This window comes from Curcuma longa, chromosome 9 (assembly GCF_044706935.1).
Source record: "Curcuma longa cultivar G26 ecotype Majalengka, Jawa Barat chromosome 9, ITB_CL_G26_1.1, whole genome shotgun sequence".
In the NCBI taxonomy this organism is placed as follows: Eukaryota; Viridiplantae; Streptophyta; class Magnoliopsida; order Zingiberales; family Zingiberaceae; genus Curcuma; species Curcuma longa.
Genome location: NC_133869.1, coordinates 6,787,512 through 6,808,272, shown reverse-complemented (window position 1 = coordinate 6,808,272; position 20,761 = coordinate 6,787,512). Strand labels below are relative to the sequence as shown.

General features: G+C 36.5%; 4 protein-coding genes and 1 pseudogene across 4 annotated transcripts; 2 read left to right on the top strand and 3 right to left on the bottom strand.

Annotated features, from left to right (window-relative positions):
• Positions 1 to 5: 5 nt before the first annotated feature.
• On the bottom strand, positions 6 to 4,405 carry LOC141834468 (kinesin-like protein KIN-5A; the record flags this gene model as incomplete). The annotated part of the gene is made up of 17 exons (XM_074721796.1): positions 4,236 to 4,405; positions 4,012 to 4,141; positions 3,747 to 3,905; positions 3,189 to 3,662; positions 2,930 to 3,027; positions 2,688 to 2,844; positions 2,539 to 2,608; positions 2,120 to 2,196; positions 1,976 to 2,029; positions 1,824 to 1,904; positions 1,633 to 1,744; positions 1,234 to 1,320; positions 929 to 1,104; positions 615 to 776; positions 430 to 537; positions 181 to 339; positions 6 to 92 (listed from the first exon to the last, which is right to left on the bottom strand). Coding segments are annotated over exons 1-17 (2,361 nt in total), but the record flags the coding sequence as incomplete, so codon positions are not given.
• A 2,174-nt stretch (positions 4,406 to 6,579) lies between these two features.
• LOC141834467 (protein ANTAGONIST OF LIKE HETEROCHROMATIN PROTEIN 1-like) lies at positions 6,580 to 9,902 on the bottom strand (annotated as a pseudogene).
• A 1,141-nt stretch (positions 9,903 to 11,043) lies between these two features.
• LOC141834634 (histone H2B) lies at positions 11,044 to 11,735 on the top strand. The gene has a single exon (XM_074721962.1). It carries the CDS (start codon positions 11,100 to 11,102, stop codon positions 11,565 to 11,567), a length of 468 nt encoding a protein of 155 aa, XP_074578063.1. The 5' UTR covers positions 11,044 to 11,099; the 3' UTR covers positions 11,568 to 11,735.
• Positions 11,736 to 12,384: 649 nt separating this feature from the next.
• Positions 12,385 to 12,759, top strand: LOC141834466 (uncharacterized). Its single transcript, XM_074721795.1, has one exon. The coding sequence runs from the start codon at positions 12,385 to 12,387 to the stop codon at positions 12,757 to 12,759; it is 375 nt and encodes a 124-aa protein (XP_074577896.1).
• A 405-nt stretch (positions 12,760 to 13,164) lies between these two features.
• LOC141835435 (elongator complex protein 1) lies at positions 13,165 to 20,519 on the bottom strand. The gene is given in 6 exon segments (XM_074722890.1): positions 13,165 to 13,727; positions 14,744 to 14,845; positions 15,598 to 15,853; positions 15,856 to 18,694; positions 19,197 to 19,496; positions 20,214 to 20,519. Coding segments are annotated over 6 exon segments (3,984 nt in total). The 5' UTR covers positions 20,373 to 20,519; the 3' UTR covers positions 13,165 to 13,399.
• Between the last annotated feature and the right edge of the window lie 242 nt (positions 20,520 to 20,761).

Genomic DNA, 20,761 nt, shown 5'->3' with positions numbered 1-20,761 from the left:
CATATACCAGCTTCTTTTTTCCTAGCACTGGAACTGGCTAACATTTCTGCCACCTTTTCCAGTAATTGCTCCTCTTCCGCAGCAGCACATTCCTAAAAGAATAGGCAATAATTAAGAAGTAAGAGTTTGAGAGTTTTTTTTAAACCTAAAAGAACATGGTGTCATAAAACATGAAATTACCTCAAAATTCTTCTCAAGGTCATGAAGTTGTTGGTTTTGCATAGTTTGTGATTCTTCCATAATATTGGTTAATTTGGATGCATGATTATCAAGAGTTTGGAAAAAACCAGAGGTAATCATAGAAATTGATCTTGTTGATTCAACAGCCCTAAGATGACCCTGTGCATTCACAGACAAAAAACAATTGTTGTTTACTATTCATAGGTATCTTCCATTTGTCAACTTTCTGTATTTCTAGCAGTCACCTACCTCACGTTGCTGCTGAGCAAAAGTAGCCAACTTATCCTCTTGTTGTGACAAACTCAGCTGAAGTTCATTTAAAAGATGATCTGCCTTCAAAGCTATTCCTTTGAAGCACTACATGAAATCACAAATGTATATGTTAAATTATAGTAAGAAAAGCTTGCATAGCCTCAAAATAAAGTGATTATTACATCTTCAAGAGCCGAAGAATGCATTGACACTTGGGAATTCAATCTACCAAGGGTATCTCCTGAATTCTTATCAATCTCACCAGCTAATTCATCCAAAGATTTGATCCTGGAACCATACATATTTTTGAGCCTTTCTACATGCAGTCTAAGTTCATTTGTGGCCTGTATATCAAAGATGTTATGAGTAAACACCGCTGATAAATGTGGTTCATCTACAGAGGATCCAGGTACTTATAAGAACGTAAATATGAGAAACTATCAAGAACACATGAAAGAAAAGAACAAAAGAAAAAAACTGTCTAGTATATTTTTACCTTAGATTTTATAGAGACAAAGGATTTCATGTCCTCTTCCATTTCTTTCAGTTTGTTCTCCTGTTCTACTACTGAAGCTGAGACAGCTTTGTGCAAGCTGTCGAGGTGTTGGGTTAGCAGAGATTGGAAATTTTGAACAAGTGTTTTGTTTCCTTCCTCTATTTTATCTTTGCGTTCTATAAACCAAATGAAAAGTTTATGCTATTAGTGGTTAAGATTACATCTTCCCAAGTGAAGAAAAAAAACAGCCAAATGAAGGAAACAACAATATAGAGCATCAGAAGAATTAATATGCAAGTACAAACCTATTTTGGAGAACAAGCCAGAAACATCAGCAGCTGTATTTTCAAGCTCCGCTCTAAGATCGTAAGCTTGCTCAACAAGCGCCTTCTCTGTTTGCAACAGCAAGAACACATTAAGTGCTACGCATGAACAAGGCAAGAAACAACACATTGCTTCTAAACCTGATACTGAAGGATAACTAATAATGCATGTCTACATGACAGTGCGTTATGAGCAATGACATTTAAATCATTACTGAATGCAAAAAAATCAGTGTATAAATGTTTGTTTGAACAGATAGGAAATAGGAGCAAATTCAACAAAATGGCACAATAAATTAGATATCAAATAATTGAAACAAAATTTTACTCAAAATATGTGTGTAATCAATGTGTAAGACTAAATGAAAAATGGCCACACACCTGACTTAAGCAGATTAAATATCAAAAACTCCTTTTCTTTTATTTTAGAATTTGCTTGTCGATATCTTTCTTCTAGGTCTGAGTAAGCATGTTCCGTGTCCACCAGTTTTTTCTGCACAATATTCAAAATTATATAAGCACTAACCAGGAGTAATTTGTGATATATGTTCTAAGCAGACGGCAGCACTTACGTGAGTTTTTTCTAGTTTGACACTTAAATCTGCACTAAGTATCTTTTGTGAACTGTAAAGCTCTTGAAGCCCAACTAATTGCTGCACAACATTTAAATATCAAATACAGACCTCTATGGAAGAAAGGATACCATCTAAGTAATTTGGGGTACCTTATCCTTTGAGTCCAAATCAACTTCCAGCTTTTCTATTTTCTCAGTCATGGCCTAAATTGAGTTGATTATTAAAAGGAATGATAAAACAAAGCAACTAACATAAACTAAGAGTAAATCAAAAGTAAATCCTTCCAAACTAACCTTCTTTTCAGCTTCTTCAATCAAGTACCTATCGCGCGGTATGTATATACCATTCTTCTCCCTTGCAGCAAATACCTCTGTTGTATATAATTTTCCAACAAACAAAAAATTCCAAATCAGATAACTTATTGATTGTTAAAAAGGAAAGAAATATAAATTTACTGACAACTAAAAAAAATGTTTTTAGCTGCCATGCAAAGTGAATAAACAATCAACAAGAAGCAGCTTTCAAGATGATCAGAATGTATACTGAATTTCTTGTAGATTAAATCATTATGACCAGGCATCAAGCATATGAAAGACTATTGGATAGAATGCCTCAATTTGTATTATAATAATTCCAAATTTAGACTAGGAGTACTAGCAAGATCTTTCAGAACAGTTTAAGATGATACAAAAAACATAAACAAATTAATCACCTTGTTTCAAACGGTCAATTTCCGCATATAAATCTTTAATCATTGCAGATTTCATCATCTTTTGGTTAACCTGTGGTATAATTTAACAAATATTTAGTCTACATGAAGATACTGTGATCACGTAAAAGAAGCTGAAAGTTATTGATGACCTCCGGCTTATTCTTGATATTCTTTGCACGGTGTGCATAATCCAATGTACTTAGAGTCTCCTCCAAACAAAATATGGAAGGTGATATAGTGGCAATAATACAAGTTTTAGTCTTTCCACCCAGTGAGTCACGTAATAACCTGGTCAATTTGCTATCTCTGAAATAAAATAGGCAAACCTTAGCCTATAACAGATTAAAATACGGAAGAAAGGAAAATGAAACACAGTAAGTTTAAATAGTACCTATATGGAATATGACAAGAATGCTCAACGAGAGAATTTATTACACGGCCAAGTGTGAGCAAACTTTTATTTATCTCCCCTGCTTCTCTTGCTCTTCCCTGAAGTAGCAGATATTCAGGCAGTCAATATCAATATGAATGAAGTTAGGCACATATTGAAAAATTAGTCACAAGAACCAAGATGGATAGCTAACTTTTCCGGAAAAAAATATCAGTTACTAAAAAACTTATTTCTAATTTGAAATGCAATATTTACTCACATCTCTTGCACCAGAACGTGATATATTTTCTGAACCAGCAAGATCAACAAGATTAAGTTTTCCAGATTTAATCATTTCTTCTCCCTCGGGAGTAATTTCCTTAATGTGAATTGTAATGGAAAAAATAGAGTGGGATCTGCTGCTTTGTTTGTTGAGTAAAGTCTCAGCAGTGCGCCTTTTTGCAGACCCTTTGTCCAAGATTTTGTAGATTTCACCAGCAGTATAGACAACCTCCTCCTCCAGTCCTCTCACCAAAACACCACCCTTTCCATCCTCCATGAGAGCAATAGGCTTCTTGTTCTTGTCATCAGAGAACTTTGATTCATCAGGGACCAAAAGATCAGTTATCTCCTCGTTGTATAGCTCAAGAAATGTGACTTTCATGCTGTATTCAGCACATTGTGCCTCCAGTATCTCAAAAATTTGTTTCACTGCCCTTGGGATAACTCCGGCATCGCTTGGAAACTCTCCATTCTAGAATGAATTTGAAAAGCTTAGAGAGAAAAGAAAGCGTAGTAGCTGTAGTTCTTGCATTTCTATTTTCAAGGAAAACCCTACCTTAGTTTTTCTTCCTCCGCCTTCCATTGTATAGGTTTTTCCCGTGCCGGTCTGCCCATACGCAAATATGGTGCAATTGTAGCCCTCTAGAACCTCATTCACTATAGGAGCGACAGCTTGGTCAAACAAATCCTTTTGCTTCGAGGTTGGGCCAAAAACCTACATTTTTTTTTCAAAAAAGAAAAGAAAATAAGACATGTAACAAGTAAAAAATATGATAGTGAAGGTGTATTGGCAAAGTTCTGAAGCCAGAGCTTCCTTAGACCTTGTCGAAGGTAAAGGTTCTGTCAATCAGTTTATTAGCAATATTTTGAGCAGCTGAAACTTCTCGACGGTGCTCATTGCAGGATATGACCACCTGGGTGTTCCCCTTCTTCTCATCATCATTTAATGGTCTGAAATTGTGCAAACAAAATTTTCATAAATTCAGTAAAGAAAAATCTTAGACATACGAGGTACAAGCCTCGTGTCTTCGACGCCAATTCTCACCTGCATCTCAGGATGACTTGGACATTGACACCCTTCTCCTTATCAAATTTGCCACTCAAGTTACCACTCCCATCAAAGGACCGGAAATCTCTCCCGTACTTCTCGGTGGACCTCGGAGTCTGTGAGGGCGATACCGGGACAAATCCCCCTTTCCTTTGCGCGCTATCCATCTACCTTCTTACTGGAACGTCAAAATCCTAATCTTTAACATCTCAAACAAAATTTTCAAAACAATGCAAATAGGTTTTTACCCCTTTTGCTACGTTATTTCAGTTTCTGCATCAAGAATTCAAAGACTGATTTCGCAAAACAACAATTCTAAATCCCCTAAACCCAATCGTCAGCTGAACTCGCGAAAACAAATGGAAAAGTGCAGAAAAATAACATCTTGCTTATATAAAAGATGAAAAATACAACCAATTCCAACCAAAATCCCATCATGAATCAACTCGCTATCGCGGCCGGCACCCTAAAAAAAGACAATACCGAGGAGGCGGGAGAACAGTGTAGGGGAAAACAAAGCACCACAAGTAGACTGCGGCATGAACGATCGACGCGATCAAATCTGGGATGGAATTCTGAAATCGAAAGATCCTTAGCCAACGACGATTACCTGGATAAAATTGAAACGGAAAGAGATTCGTCCTCAGGCTCTCGCCGCTCCGATTGCTGCACGAGATCTCTGGGTTTGTGTGAGATTTTGAACTCAAAAGAGGATTTTGGAGTGCCGGAGAGGGATCGAATCACCGAGGAGGAGCGAGCAGAACGGAAGGTCGTTCGCGAGTTAAATAAAAAATGAAAGTAAATTTGTGGGATTAAATAAAGTGTCGTTCATGAGGGTTTGGTTTGAAATGTGACGGAATTAGTCACTTGTGCCGTAATGTGACGGAATCCATCACTTGCGCCGTTAATTAGCCGTTCGCGCCGGCATCCGACCGTTAGAAGAAGAAGAGGGGGCAGCGGGGCCCACATGTCGCAAGACCGTTAGAATAATGCCCCGCTGGTTGTTTACCCTCGTGCAGGCCACCTTTTACCATAATTAAATAATTAATAATAAAAATAAACATATGATTTTTTTAAAAAAAAAAGTGAATATTTGCGGTACGTACTTTTAGAATATTATTTTAAAGTTATTATAATAGATATATTATAAAGTCATTTAAATCTAATTCACTATAATTTAAAATATAAGTATTAATTAAAAAGCATTATAACTAGGATAGTGAACGAATATGTGTATTAGGATATATATTATTATATTAGTAGGAAAAGAAATTCTAAAAATTAAATAAATAATTTATTTCAATTTAATTTTTCTTATAAAAATGTTATATAGTGAAAATTAAAAGTATACAGACACTATAATTATAATTTAATCTATTTATTTATTAAATAGGATAGTTTCAGGAACCCTAAAATTATAAATGGATTTGTAATAATATAAAATTTGTCATAAAATTTAAATTTTTAAAGCATATTTTGAGTAACAAGTGTGTTGTTTAAATAATCTTAATGCAGTTCAAATGTTTTAAAAGTTAAATGTGTAATATGGTAAATTAATAGATTTAAAAAGTATTAGAAACGAACTAATTTGACTTTATATTATTTAGTCAGTAAAATTTATACCAATTGTATTTTTTTATAATCTAAATATTTAATTTTTTAAATCGATTAATTTTGAATTCTATCTGACAAAAATTTAAAAAAAAATTATTCATCATTAAAAATGATATATATCAATCCGCAGAGATTGTTTTCTTCTTCAGCGATAAGGTGGAATTTAGTCATTTACCATCCCAACGATCTCATACAATCGATTTCATGATCATCTATGAACAGACACCTCCTACTCTATGTAATTGCATCTACCATTACTAAGAGCATCCGCAATGCATCCATGTTATAACATCCTTCACCTCATTAAAGAGCATGGGGTCTACTGTCACATACTCATTATAACAACATACATCTTTCATCCACATTCTTTTTAACATTAACACTCATTATTTATGAATCTCACCGTCCACTCAATCATCTTAAAATTATATATATTAAATAAATATATTTTAAAAATATTTTAAAATATTAAAATTATTATTATTTTTTAAAATAATAATCTTACTTTTAAAATAATAATTTTACTATTTTTAAAAAATAATATTAAAAAGTGGGCGTGTCTTATGATAACTAATAAACAACTAAAATTATAAAGTTGAGAAAATAAAATTTATTTAAAATTGGCATATAATTATAAAATTGAAATACAACAATAATTTAGAATAAATCACAGTATGATGAAATTAAAAATAACATATGAAATACTAATTCATGGATTATTATTGTATCACCTCCAAATATGCTCAACTAAGTTGACACGAAGTTGGTGATGAACTTGAATGTCACGTAGCTCAGAATTTGTCCGAAGATAATCCTGAAATCCTCGATTTGAGCAATGGATAGATTCAGGGGCGGAGGCAAGTTTCCACGAAAGGGGGACCACATTTTAAATATTTAATAATTAATTATTAATTTTAAAATACATATATTAAAATATTAGTAATTTATTTCAAAAAAATATTATGAACAAATAGCTGGGGGGCGGTGGCCCCTACCTGCCCCCCCCTCGTGGCTCCACCCCTGGATAGGTTATGCGGGTTCGTCACCTTCATCATTGTACTAATTTGTCACGTGAGTTCCCTCATCCTTAACAATCATGTTATGCAAAATAATGCATGCTAACATGATTTGTTTTAATTTTTTCCTATACCAATAACGAGCTGGACCTCTGACAATCGCCCATCAAAATTGGAGTACCCCAAATGCCCGTTCGACATCTTTTCTTGCAAACTCTTGTCTTTTCTTAAACAACTTCCGCTTGGGATCCTCCAGGCAAGGAAAAGCCTTAACGAAAGTAACTCACTCTGGATATATGTCATCTATTAGATAATAATCCTTCATATATGCAATTTCGTTCACTTGAAATTAATCTCCGCAGTATTTCCTTGTAAGACATTGTTGAATATGGGAGATTCATATAACACATTAATATCATTACGTGAACCGGCGACTCCAAAGAATGCATGTCATATCCACAAGTTATGAGACGCAACCGCTTCAAGTACGATTGTTGGTGACCCATGTCCCTTTGTAAATTGACATTTCCATGCAACTGGACAATTTTTCCATTTCCAGTGCATGCTACCTAACATGCCAGGGAAGCCGTGTCTCTCATCATGCATTTGAAGAAGACATTGAACATCATCAGCATTTGGCCTTCTCAAGTGCCTATAACTAAATATTTCAACCACATATTTGTAAAACTTGAAAAGACACATGATGGCAATTGATTCACTCATGCGTAGGTACTCGTCAAGATGGTCAACGGAGACTCCATAAGCCAGTTAACGAATCGCAGCGGTGTATTTTTGTAGTGGTGACAATCCTTTTCTTCGCACAACATCATCCTTATGTTGAAAAAACGCTGAATGATTGTCTAATGCATTCACTATTCAGAGGAATAACTCTCTTCACATTCGAAATCGTCTTCGAAATATTTCATCGTGATACACTGGGTTTATAGAGAAATAATCATTGACGAGCCTCTCATGCCCGGCTTCACGATTTCTTTGGATGAACTTTCTTCATTTGCGTATGTCCCTCCTCTGATATGCTTCCATAAGTTGTTGGTGTTGTTGAAGAACCAATAACATTAGTTTTTCACTCGGATCATAAACTTGCTTATCGATTTCAACATGGACTTCGTCTTCGCTTGTCGAGATGCAACTTGAGCTAAAATGAGACATTTTTGGAGAAAACATGTTTTAGAATATGTGTTTGAGAAATTGTATGATAGTCGAATGAAAATCTCGTAGCACAATATGTCTATATATGTTGTTTTTCTCATGCAACGATTAGTTGGGACGACTAGTTGGAACGGATAGTTTGTAACAGTTAGTTTTTAACGACTAATTGCAACAACTAGTTTCCAATGGCTAGTTTACAACGACTATTTTACAAAATTATAATAATTGAAAATCACATTAATCGAAATGAGAAATATAATAATTAAAAATTATAATCACTCGAAAATATAATAATACTAGAAAATGAATATTGAGTAAACAATTTAGATATTCCATCTTGGCCTAATATCCTGGCATAGACATTCATATAGTCGTCAAGTTAGGTTAGGCCCGCTAGGTTGACCCGCTCTGCCAAGTAATTTAGACGGATTGTGTTGAAATTTTATCAACCCATTTTAGGATGGGTTCAGATGGGTTGACCCGCCTAGGCCCGCGACCCGCGTGGGTTGACCTGCGACGGGCTTGGGTTGGCTCGCGGGTTGAGAAAGTTTATTTATTTATTTTAAATTTTAAAATTAAAGTAGAAAACTCAATAAATTAGTAGGTTTGATCCATTTAAATTACAATTCAAGCTTAAATATTATAATTCAAATTTAAAATTTTCAACTTAATCAATTTAAATTATAATTTAAACATAAAATTTTTAATATTTTTAATATTTTTTTATTTTTTAATAGGCCCGTGGGTTGGCCCGCCTAACCCGCGGCCCGCCTTGAGTTGGGTTGGGTTGAAGATTTTCTAACCCGCCAAGTTGGTGGGTTAGCCCGCCTCACCCCGCCATATGATGAGCCCGCCATGGATTGGCCCGTTCCGCCATGGATTGACCCGTTTGACAGCTCTAGACATTCACGTATGATAAGCTGCTCCTTTGTCGTCTGTGAGGTGTCTTTGTTCAATATTTTATACTTCTTCAACTTCAAGTGACGATTCTTAGCTTTTGGACAACACAACTTTTGCCTTAATCTCCTCTACTTCGAGTTGTTTTTGCTTCAGATCGACTTCGGACTTCTTCACGCTTGTGTATTTAGTGAACTTTACGAAAATATTATTATAGTTTATTGCCAGATCCTCCATGGTCGATTTTACTTTGTCTTTTTCCTTTTTTTTTGTTGTCTTCTGTCCCATTGGACGAGTATCTTCATCATCTAGGTCTATACTCACATTTTGGTTGGAAGAGGTTTTGCTTGCTCCCGACTCTGAGGTCCTCGTCTTTTTGTGGCCACAAAGTGATCAGCAGACTGTGGAGTAAACATTGGACGGTCTTTGACAATTCTCCACACATGCTCAAGATTGAATGCAACGCCATTATTTTCGGATTTATATTTTTCATATGCAAACCTCAATATATCTTTGTCATTGTGACCACTTCGATATGAACTGTAAAACTATTATAATTTGTATTGAATTGATATACCTTCTTTTGGATTGTATTGCGCCAATGTGACCATATAATATTTGCACTTCTGGTATTTGAATCTGAGGGGCTATTCTCATTGTAGTAGCTTGCAACACATCCCCAAAAAGCATCTACCTTTTGATCATTGCCGATTATTAGATCATCGCTGATAGTGACAAAAGTTCTTGCTAAGACCTCATCTTCAACCTTTGTCCAACTTAAATGCTTTTTTGTACCCTCAGCATTTGAAACCACTTTTTCAAAATTAACCATCTCAATTGGGGATTCTCGATCGGAAAGTTGAGTCTCCAGAACAAAAATTAGAGTTGCAGGTTCATTCGACATCGGAGGAGTGAAAGACATACCAGTAGTGTGTGGGGTACCATATCCATGAACAACCGGCGACATGAAATACGGATGGCTCATATTTTGTCAATATTCGGTTGGAAGCGGTTGATATGGACTTCAAGGGACATAATTCGGATGATTCATAGAATTTTCAAAACCTTATAAATTTTGAAGTTTTTTTGGAGGAAACGGCATATTTGGAAATGGATATGGGTATTGATAATTTGGTGAAATTTGTAGATTTTGGAAAGATGAATATTCTTGCGGGTTGTTTGTAGAATTCAAGAAATTTGTAAAAAAAAAAACTCCTATTATTTTCGTCCATTTCGAATAGAAAATAAGATTGTAGGGACTTTAAAAAAATAGATAGAGAGAATATTTAAAGAATAGAATTGGAGAATATAGTGAGTTGAAATGAAAATATGAGTACACATTGTTAGATATTTATAGACGAAATTTTGAACTAGTCGTTAAAAAACTAACCGTTTTATTTAATTTTTAATTTTAAAATTTATAATTTTTTAATAAAAATTAAAACTAACTTTTAATAGCCATTAAAACTAACCGATTAATAAATATAATTAAAAAATAAAAAAATTACATATGAAGTGGGTCGGCCAGGGGTGGCCCACCTCACTGCACATGAACATGTTCAAGACATTGAACGTGTTCAAAACCTTTAACATCCCACATTGATGTTTACCCACCATTATAACATCTCAATTAACGCCGCATTGAGGATGCTCTTATTTGTATTGGTTAAATTATAGGCATAATTTTTGTTATTAGTAAAATTTACAATGGTTGCAGTTGTCATGCAATTTCTATGACTAATTATTTTTTTTTAAATAAATAAATATGGGAGATGTCTAAATTACGCTTGCTAATTAAACATGGGAATAAATCGGTTTTATTGAAGCCCAAATATTAATGGGCCAGATCCATTTAGGAACCAGCCCATTATGTATTAATATAGTGAGATTGGATATTTGCTTTCAAGTCCGGAGACCTTTTTCTCGTGAATACAGTCTAAGGAATCTCAGCCGTTCATATGGTTTACTAGCATGTTCGATCCAACGATCTTTAAAGAGCGCACGTCATGGATCCGCAACCGAGATCATGTTACCCAATCACCGCCCTTTCTTTTCTCTTTATAAACTCCAACCCGTCGCTTTTTTCTCCATCTCGTCTTTTCCAGTTTTCTTACCCCGCGTCTCCGATCCCTCTCTTGCCCTTTGCTCTCGATCGCGATTTCCCATGGCGCCCAAGGCCGAGAAGAAACCCGCGGAAAAGAAGCCCGCCGCATCCGACAAGCCGGCGGAGGAGAAGGAGAAGAAGGCCGCTGCCGAAAAAGCCCCGGCGGAGAAGAAGCCCAAGGCCGGCAAGCGTCTCCCCTCCAAGGACGGCGCTGCCGCCGGAGATAAGAAAAGGAAGGCCAAGAAGAAGTCCACCGAGACCTACAAGATATACATATTCAAGGTGCTCAAGCAGGTGCACCCGGATATTGGCATCTCCAGCAAGGCCATGTCGATCATGAACTCCTTCATCAACGACATATTCGAGAAGCTCGCGCAGGAGGCCTCCCGCCTTGCTCGCTACAACAAGAAGCCCACCATCACATCACGCGAGATCCAGACCTCCGTTCGCCTCGTTCTCCCCGGGGAGCTCGCCAAGCACGCGGTCTCCGAGGGCACCAAGGCCGTGACCAAGTTTACCAGCTCCTAAACCAATGAAGCTCGATAGAGCTTTGGATGGATCCTTGGCGGAGCTCGGATTCTAGGGTTTTTGGCGATTTTTGCACTTTTTAATGGTAGATTAATGCTTATGTAACCATAGATTAATGAATCATCAACTGACGTGGGGATGTAAAGGAAGCATCTGTTTTTGAATCAATTTATATTAGCTTCTCAGAAATGTGTTGCTGATATCGATATTTTAGATAGGAATTTTGATATCGTATAAAATTATCAATAAACAATGCTCATTATTATTCTGAATCCATTTGATAGATGATCATATTGTTGATCCACACAAATATATATCTTTTTGTTGAATGTTAGCAACTGAGTTTTAATTAACACTAATGCTCGGCTCTTCCAATTGTTATTTTATCATCAGCATCTGTTCGTGAGAATGAATCAAAAAATATTTTTTGATGGATAATCATTGGTTGACCGGAGAGCTTATAATCAGCACACCCCTCCTTGTATTATCTATGAACATTCTTCTCTACCTAGAGCAGGTGATTGTTACTTGCTATTAATAGATAGGTGTTCATGATTTATTCCTTTTAAAAATTGTGGGGCGCTACCAATAACTCTACCTCATATTTTAAACCAATACTACATTTTATTAATTATTATTTGGAATTGATGTTAAATTGTAATTCTCTTTTAGTTCCATCAATTTTAATTATATTGATTTGGGTGGCAAAGGCGTCATGCTATTTTTTATTCCTAACAGACGTTAGTTCAGAAGCAAGAGAAGGCCTTTTGCTTCATATAAAGACTGATTGAAGATTGCCTCAGCATCTCAATTCCACATGGCCCTTCCTTTCCTCCCTGTGGATCTCATGGAAGCTCTCCACAACCGCTGGCAGTTCATCGTCTATGTCGTAACATGGACCGTCCTCATCATCGTCACCGTCGCATTGGCTGCCTTGTCGCCGGAGCTAGCCTTCATGTGGGCAGTGTCACCCTCATCGGCGTTCATGCAGGCGTGTGGGGCAGGCACAGTGAGGCTGCCGATGGATGGGTCGCCAAATTTGGCCATGTGTTTGCCTTCTGTTCTCTTCGATCGTTCCAATATCGACATTGTTGTTCCTCCATTGTTTGCGGTGTTGGTTGTGATGAGCTCTGCGTTGGTTGTCCGAGCAATCGGATTGTGGGAAGCAGAGGAAGAGCAAAGCATCAACTGAGCTATTAAAAGATTGCCAATTTATATGTGATTTTTTTCCCCTTGAGATAAAGAAAGTTTAAGACAACTATCATTTCTCTAAACATTCAAGTATTAGAAAATTCAAAATTAACCGTTTATATCTTTTATGCACATTATTTGCAAATGATAGTATGTCAAGTGCTAAGATCTTAAGTTTTCAGGAGGAAGTGCATCCAAATCCATATGGAAAGGTAATTATGTCAGCAACAATGAAATACAGCTCGACTGCAATCAAATTTTCTAGACTCTTCTGGATGTTTCATGTTTGCGAAAAATAAATGCTATTTGGTAGGATCACAAGGGTTCAGGATGTTTCACAAGTTTCTGTAAACTAAAACACACAAGAAAAGTAAACCACCAGACATTGCAGAATATTGTACTCCTGGCAGATATGTGTGACCAAAACAAAACACTTTGTTAATCCAAATGGTGATGATTACGAATCACCTAGGCCACAATGGCAACAGCCAAAGCATTCAAAAATTATAAGTACAAACCATTTGAATCTCCTCTAAAGTCAATAATTATAACATGAAGCCCTAACAGTTAAAATTACTCTTGCACCTGGTGTGTACAACTGATATATTTGACTCAATAGACCTCAACATTGTAACTTTGTTTCACAATATCAGTACCGGCATCGGCGGTAGTAAAGCTTTAGATTCTGGAGGAAGTGCCTTCATATATGGAACTCTAACCATTTTTGTGTAGTTTTCCAGGGTATGATTTTCTTCGCTTATTGTATCATTTTCCATTGTATCTTCAGCTAGTTTTACAGCTGCCTGCTGCGATATTTGATAGGCATCCGCAGCAGATTGAAGCTTAGTAACAATTTCTTCCTTTCCCAGCATGATAAGGGTTATGATGAGGCCTTTGAGTTCGTGTTGCGCTGTTTCAGTAAGAGACATGCCCTTCAAATGCTCCACAAGTGCTAGCTCCTCTCCAGGGCTGTTCAGTAGCAAATAATGTGAAGGAATTAAACAAATTTTGATTTCCAACCAACTAATGAAAAGAATCTAATAGGGATGGACATCTATGGCACAATGGATATTAGGTAAATGTTGACATTATTGTTTGGTTTCAATTTGAAAATTAGGCAAAATTATTGATTTTGTGTCTATACAAACCGTTAAAACTGAAACAAACTGTTAAAGTTTTTATAATATGTATATGTATTTTTATAGACCCTTCTCCTGGAGGACTCCGCATTGACGGAAGCTTCGTGCACCGGACTGTCTTTTATATGTTTATATGTATACAGAGATAAATTAGTATGTTAACTAGTATGGTTTCTTATTGCCAATAGAAATCTTGTCTGGAAACCAGTCTTTGTTGGGGTTTTGTTAATATGTATTTATTTCACAATTACCAATTTCAAACCCGCCCAAACTGAAAATTTTGATTTATTTCAAGCCGAAACAAAGCGGTTATAGCTTGATTTCAGGTTGGACTATTCAAACCCAAATATTTTGATTTTTCTATCAACCAAACTACAGCCACTTCGGCAGACTATGGTGGTATTATAGCCCAACTTGGTACAACACCATCAAGCAACCATGAATTCAAAACTATTTGATATCATAATATAAATCTTATCAGGCTAATTTTGACTCTTGTAATATCCAGATTTTTAAATAATCTTAATTACGTCAAATAAAATTGTCTTTGGTATCTCTACCTTTTCTATATTCAACTGGATTCAACATGTCAAAACTTTAGAAACCAATAGTCTGTCTATGGACATGCTCAAATCAACTTACCATATTTTTCTATTTCATTAACTACTTGGAACTACCTATTTACTCTGGATTATTAATATTTTATTATTTTATCTTTTCAAATAACAACATATTTATCCTGCTTGATGAATAGCCAATGCATTGGTCAGAAAAAGTGAAATAAGATAGAGAGTCAAGGAAAATATGTATGTATCAGTCAAAATAGAAACATTTGCACACTGGCACCTTCCAGGTCGAATCTTTCCACCTCTATGCCTTTGACGTCTCATCTCGCGAACTCTACTGGCTTTACTTGAACTGATGGAGGCCGATGAATTCTTCTGTGTCCTGTTAAAATTCAAGTATGTTTTGGTTAGAGTAACAAGCATATGCAATGCCATACGTTATGGAACTAACAGTAACATATATAAAAAAAATAAGCAGAAAATTCTGTAGAATCATGTGAAATCTATATATCACATTAAAAAGGCTAATAGAAGTTAAATTCTAGCGAGACATAGTGAGGCATTCTGAATTCAAATTACTGAATATGTTAGAATGATATATCCAATATTCTTTTTCTCAAAAACATAATTGAAACTCCAAAGGAATATGAATAAAGGCTAAATTTTCAGTTTCTACAAAATCTCATTTAGTAACACTTAACTATTGGCCACTATTTTTTTCTTTGACTTTTATTACTTCCACCCAACATGAACCATGACAACTGTAAATGGATAATGTTTGATATATTTCCAATCAAATCCCATGGTGTGAAAAAGAAACACTCATACTAAACAAGTTATCCTAGTTGATCCTGGCTCCCAAGACATATACAAGATCAAATCTCAACTAATGCAAAGAACAAGGAAATGGTCAAAATGTGAGATTAAACTAATATGTTAAGGATGATAATGACTCAATACTGAAAAAAAAAGAAAATTTAAGAACAATATATGTATAATCACAAAATTTTCTGTTGCAACAGTGCATGCAAATAATCAGAAAAGTTCTGGTTGTAATCGTTTTGATAAACTGTCAAAGAATAATAGACAAAGAAAAGGTTGCAGAAAAAGAGTAATTTTGCTTAAATGGCATACCTTCCAGTGTATGCACTCATGTTACTAAAAGTACTGCTAGTTTCAGAGAGAGTCTCATAATCGACATCACTCGCCGACCTATCCTCTGCCTGAATTTTAGCAGCAAGCATTATCCTTCTCTGGCGCACAGCAAGGTAACGGGCACAGTATTTCCCTACCTTTTCTAACCCCTCATTATATTCAGATGTCAATGCAGTAGCACTTTCTATGCATGCATCCCTAAGAGGGGAAACTAAGTCCTGATCTTTTGCATGTGGGAAATTCTGAGAGCCTCTTCCCACTCTCGTGCCATTATCAAATAGTCAACAGCTCTAGAAATGTCCTTCAAATACTCGAGAGCAATTTTGGCAGACTCAGCTGGCTTCCCAAGTGCTTGAATTTCTTCACAGAGATCATTTGCCAGTAGAAGAACCTCTCTGTCTCCTAGTTTGAGGAGAGCAGCTACTGTAAGTACACCTTTCCAATCAGCACAAGCACGATATGCTTTTAGAGCTTTCTGAAGAGATGAGCAACACAGGTAAATCTTAGCAGCATCTTGAAGGTGTTTTTCAGCATTAAGATGATCCCCCCAGGCTTCTAGGATCTGTGATCGTTTCACATGGTCAGAAATTAATTGCAGACCAATGGGAAAAAGTCCAGGGTTGTTCTTCAGGAGATTCATACAATCTTCATAATAATCATCACCTGCTGAGACAATATGTTTTAGAGCACTCTCATATCTGTGCAGTCTTAGGTCAATGGTATATCTCATAACAGGAGGCGGCAAATCTTCAAGTCCTTTGAGATAAGGAAGAAATTCCTTTGGATCCTTCTGTGAGTTCACTGCCACCATGGCAGCAAGGTTAAGATCATACAAACCTAGAGCAGCTTCATATACAGCCTCAGGATCTGTCAACCATACTAAATGCTTTACAGATTCTTCGGCAGAAGGGTATAACCTCTGTTTGTTGTCAGCCCCCAATAGTTCCAATTCTCGGATAACTTTTATTCTATTCAGTGCTTCCTCCAAAGCTGGAGGTTCACTATGAGCTAAAGTGGTCAGTATACAGAGCTCTCTTCCTGAGCTTTCTGGTATTTGTTCCTCAAGAGCCCTCCGCACAGCAAACAGAACATCAGAAACCTTGCTTCCTGTGGCAAGATCCTGAATATTTTCTGAATTTTTAGTCAGTGCCTCAATTGGAGAAGGTCGAGGAATATATGCCTTGTATAGCGTGTCAATCACATTCTCATTCTTGATTGAGGAAACAAATTCTGTTATATGGCCAAGATTATCTACCTGACGAACAAACTCATTGGCTGATTTTAGAAAAGCTTTCCAACCATGGTAATCAACAATGACATTAAAGTCTATCCTATGTCTCCTCACCATAAGCATTGCATCCTTAAAACGCTCTTGCACCAAAGCATTAGTTATTGACACAAGAACCAATTTCCTTGGATAAATGCATTCTAAACTACCCCGATTAGTTTGTAATATGACTGCTGCCTCATCTCCATGCATTACTCCAATCAACTTTGCTCCTCTTTCCCATATATGAACAAAATCTTTATTTTCCTCTTTGTGGTTATTAGAAGTACTGTAACTATCTAATTTTGTTTCAAGATTCTCATGTAAAATATCATCCATGCCTATGATGATTAGCAAGTCCTGCTTTGTGATAAGCAGCAAATGAGTAACGACTTGCTCAGTGACTCCACCATTGGCAGAATAAAATGAGAAACTGCTGCAGTTTTTGCACAATACTCTCCTTCCAAGATGTAGCCTACCATTATCATCAAGCCCAAAAACAAGGTCTCTCAAAATACCATCATGACGAACAAGTACTGTTTTCATCCAAGGGCATGACGATGAAAACCCATGATCAGATCCAGAATCATGACGATGAGTTCGTTCAAGTGCCATCAACTTAGTAGAAGAATACTCAATGATTGATCCTCCTTGAAGCTGAACAAAGGCTGCACATTTTTTTGTTGGAACAGGAGCAATAGCAATGATAGGCTTTTCAAAAGATGCCACCTCTGATATCTGTGCATGCCAACCTGAAGAAGCAAATGATTCAGGCTCTGAATTCTCAGAACATGCAAGCTCGATCTCATGCAAAAAGTAATTACGAGAATTTTGTTGTGCAATGTTGTTCCCTAAGCAACTAAGGGATCCTCTAGAAGTTATTCCAAAAAGAATATTTGAATCCAACCAAGTTAGATGCATAAACCTCTCCAACCTTAAATCACTATGGCAAGCTTCAATATCAATTACTTTTCCTTCAAATGCATCCCACATATCAATGCTAGGAGCCTCTGCTACACATAAACTTCCATTGGATAGACATGCTGCTATATAATTCTTTGAACTCTTAGATAAGAAGGAGATTTCTCGAACAGCACTAGAAAATTTCAGACTAAAGAGAGACATGGGAGGTGGGACTAGGGAGACTGAAAGAGGAGTTACTAACACATTCGAGTTATCAATAATCAATGCTACTGATGTCTCAGTAACAGAAGTAGTCCAGATAAAGTTGTAAAATGTAACCTTTCCACTCAAAGTCCAACTAATCAGATGCATCGGCTTTAATGGATCCCACAAGAACCTCACACCTTCTTTCTTTGGATATCTCATGTCTTGCTTCAAATACCAATGGTTGTTGCTGAAGGACCAAATTTTGATAGAATCAAATTCATCACTGACAATAGAAGTAGCCAGAAGGTCTGAGTTGCAGTTCCATTTTAAAATCTGAATTGTTGCTTCCGCTGTCTCGTTAATAGAGAATGAGCTTCTCTCCATTCCATTTTTCTCAAAAAGTACTATCAAAGGGCATTTATTTTCACCTTTTCTGTCATACACAGTTGCCACTTTAGCTCCACTAGGCATCCAATCTAAGGATGTACCCATGAACTTCTTGAGCTCTGAAGAAGAATGCAAGCCTCCAGATTCTCTATCCCAGATGTTAAGCTTTTGTAAAGGAAAAGAATTCTTTTGCAGAGAAGAAGAATAGTAAAGTTGACTAATTGTAGCAAAGTATCTTCCATCGCCTCGCCAAGAAATGGAGCTATCAAATTGACTGTTAGAAGGACCACCCAAATCATGAGCGTCCATATCCTAGAAAAAGAACTTAAACATATAAGAATAACCTTCAAAACAAACATATACTATGCAGACCTCAAAATTCAAACAAATACGGGCAAAAATCAGATCTAGCTTAACTCGGGGATATGGTATTGCTGTTTGAGTCATTGGAAATATTACTAAACATTCTACAATTTTAAGGCTTGTTGGAAAATAGTTGAGCTTAATGGCTTATTATTGTTCCAGTAAATGATGCAATTCTATTAATTTGAAAGCAACCAAAAAGAATATAAGTCATGGTTTTTTCCCCTTGATATTCTATAAAGTTCATTTCTACTCACAATAGAATTAAAAAGGTCAGAGCCGATCTCTAGTTTAATAAATTCTCCATACATCAAGTATACAATACCAAGAATCCATGTTATTGCTAAACTCAACAGTCAGCAGACAACTATGACGGTAAGTTATCAATAAACAAACAACAAGCTATGCAAAAAATACAAATTAATGTTTAGGATAAAAGTTCACAACTTACATCAGAAAGATTAGGATCAAGTGGAGTTTCAGACTGTACATCCCAATCCTGAGTCATGACTAGCAACTGCCCAGATCCAGATGTTACTGCCAGAAGGGCTCCATCTGGGCTTGAAGCAATATACTTTACTCCGCCATTTACTTTGCCAACAAATTCAGTTGTTTTCATATCAACATTATACAATATTAAGAAACCCCTTGAAGTTCCAATAATCAGCGCTTCCTTCTCCATTAGATAATCCATTGCAGAAATATGATCCTCGGGTTCCAAGGGTAGAGGCTCAACTTCTGAAGAAGAATTCTAAAGACACCAAGAAAAATGAAAAACAAAGATAAGTTGCAACCACCTGCACTGCATTGCAGATTAATGCAAAAATCACATTTGTGGTTATTAGCCTTTCACCTAAACTTTGACTTTTGACTATGGCTATCACCTTAGGGGATAAAGACCAACAATATAGCTTCTTATTTTACTATGCTTAGATAAATGCACAGTTAAGAAAACAACTCTCTAGGAAGATACTTAAATCCATCCTTATTTTGTGAGCTTATAAAATATACTGATACTGATTGACAAATCATTAACTAGTAACCACAGTAAATTTGCAAGTGTTTAATAAACCATTGAGAACAGCATGTTAGATTTATAGCTGTAACGAAGTAACTTAATCGAGTGCATAAACTGTAACTGATATTCGCAGTTTCATTTATGCAGGATAATGATTTGTGCTGCTTATGACAGGTTAAAATCAGCGAAAACCCAACACCAAACAAAAGTCAATTGAAGAAAGGAGAAGCTTTCGTGACCATACAAAGGTTTGTTCTCGTAGTTCCAACGATCACGCGAACGGTGATCATTATAATTCATTACAATCAAACTTAATCCAACTACTCAACGAACTTTATTTACACAAAATAATAATCATAATAGTAATAGTAGCAATAGAAATATGCCGCACCATGAGATACCATATAAAACCAAGAGAAGTATTCGTCGAGATGCACGCCGATTCCTTACCGTAGATAGCGGAAGTTGGAGAGTGTAGATGACATTATACGAAGAGGCAAAAAAGACACGGTTGCGCTCGACGTCGAAGGCCGACAGCAGAAGCGTCTCTCCCTCGAACTGCAACTCGATATCCAGCGAGAGCTGCGACGAAACCTTTAAATTCTTCATTATTTTCACTTGTAGCAAAGGAGGAAAACGCGGTGTTCACTCCAGTTCTTTGCACCCCAACGCAAGCGATGATGGGACGGCGCCGCGTCTTCCACTCACGGGAGGGCCGGAGCCGCTGCTGGCGCCCGCGGTTGCCGGAAGGAAGGAGTTCGGTACCCGGAAAAGGGGAGGCGAAGGAAACGGCGGCTCGAGTGGGAGAGAGAGAGGGTTCCCAGTGTTGAATGAAGGGTTTAGAATCGTCTAATGAACCGAACCGGTTCCACTCTGGTTCGCTTCCAATTTAACTCCAAATCAATTCCGAACCGAGTAAAAATTTTGAATTCATTTGATTTTTTTAAATAAATATTTTCTTTTGTTTTATCTCCGATTTAAAGATTAAAAAAATGAAT

Coding starts and splice junctions, on each gene's coding strand:
- LOC141834634 (XM_074721962.1), top strand. CDS start 11,100: ATGGCGCCCAAGGCCGAGAAGAAACCCGCGGAAAAGAAGCCCGCCGCA.
- LOC141834466 (XM_074721795.1), top strand. CDS start 12,385: ATGGCCCTTCCTTTCCTCCCTGTGGATCTCATGGAAGCTCTCCACAAC.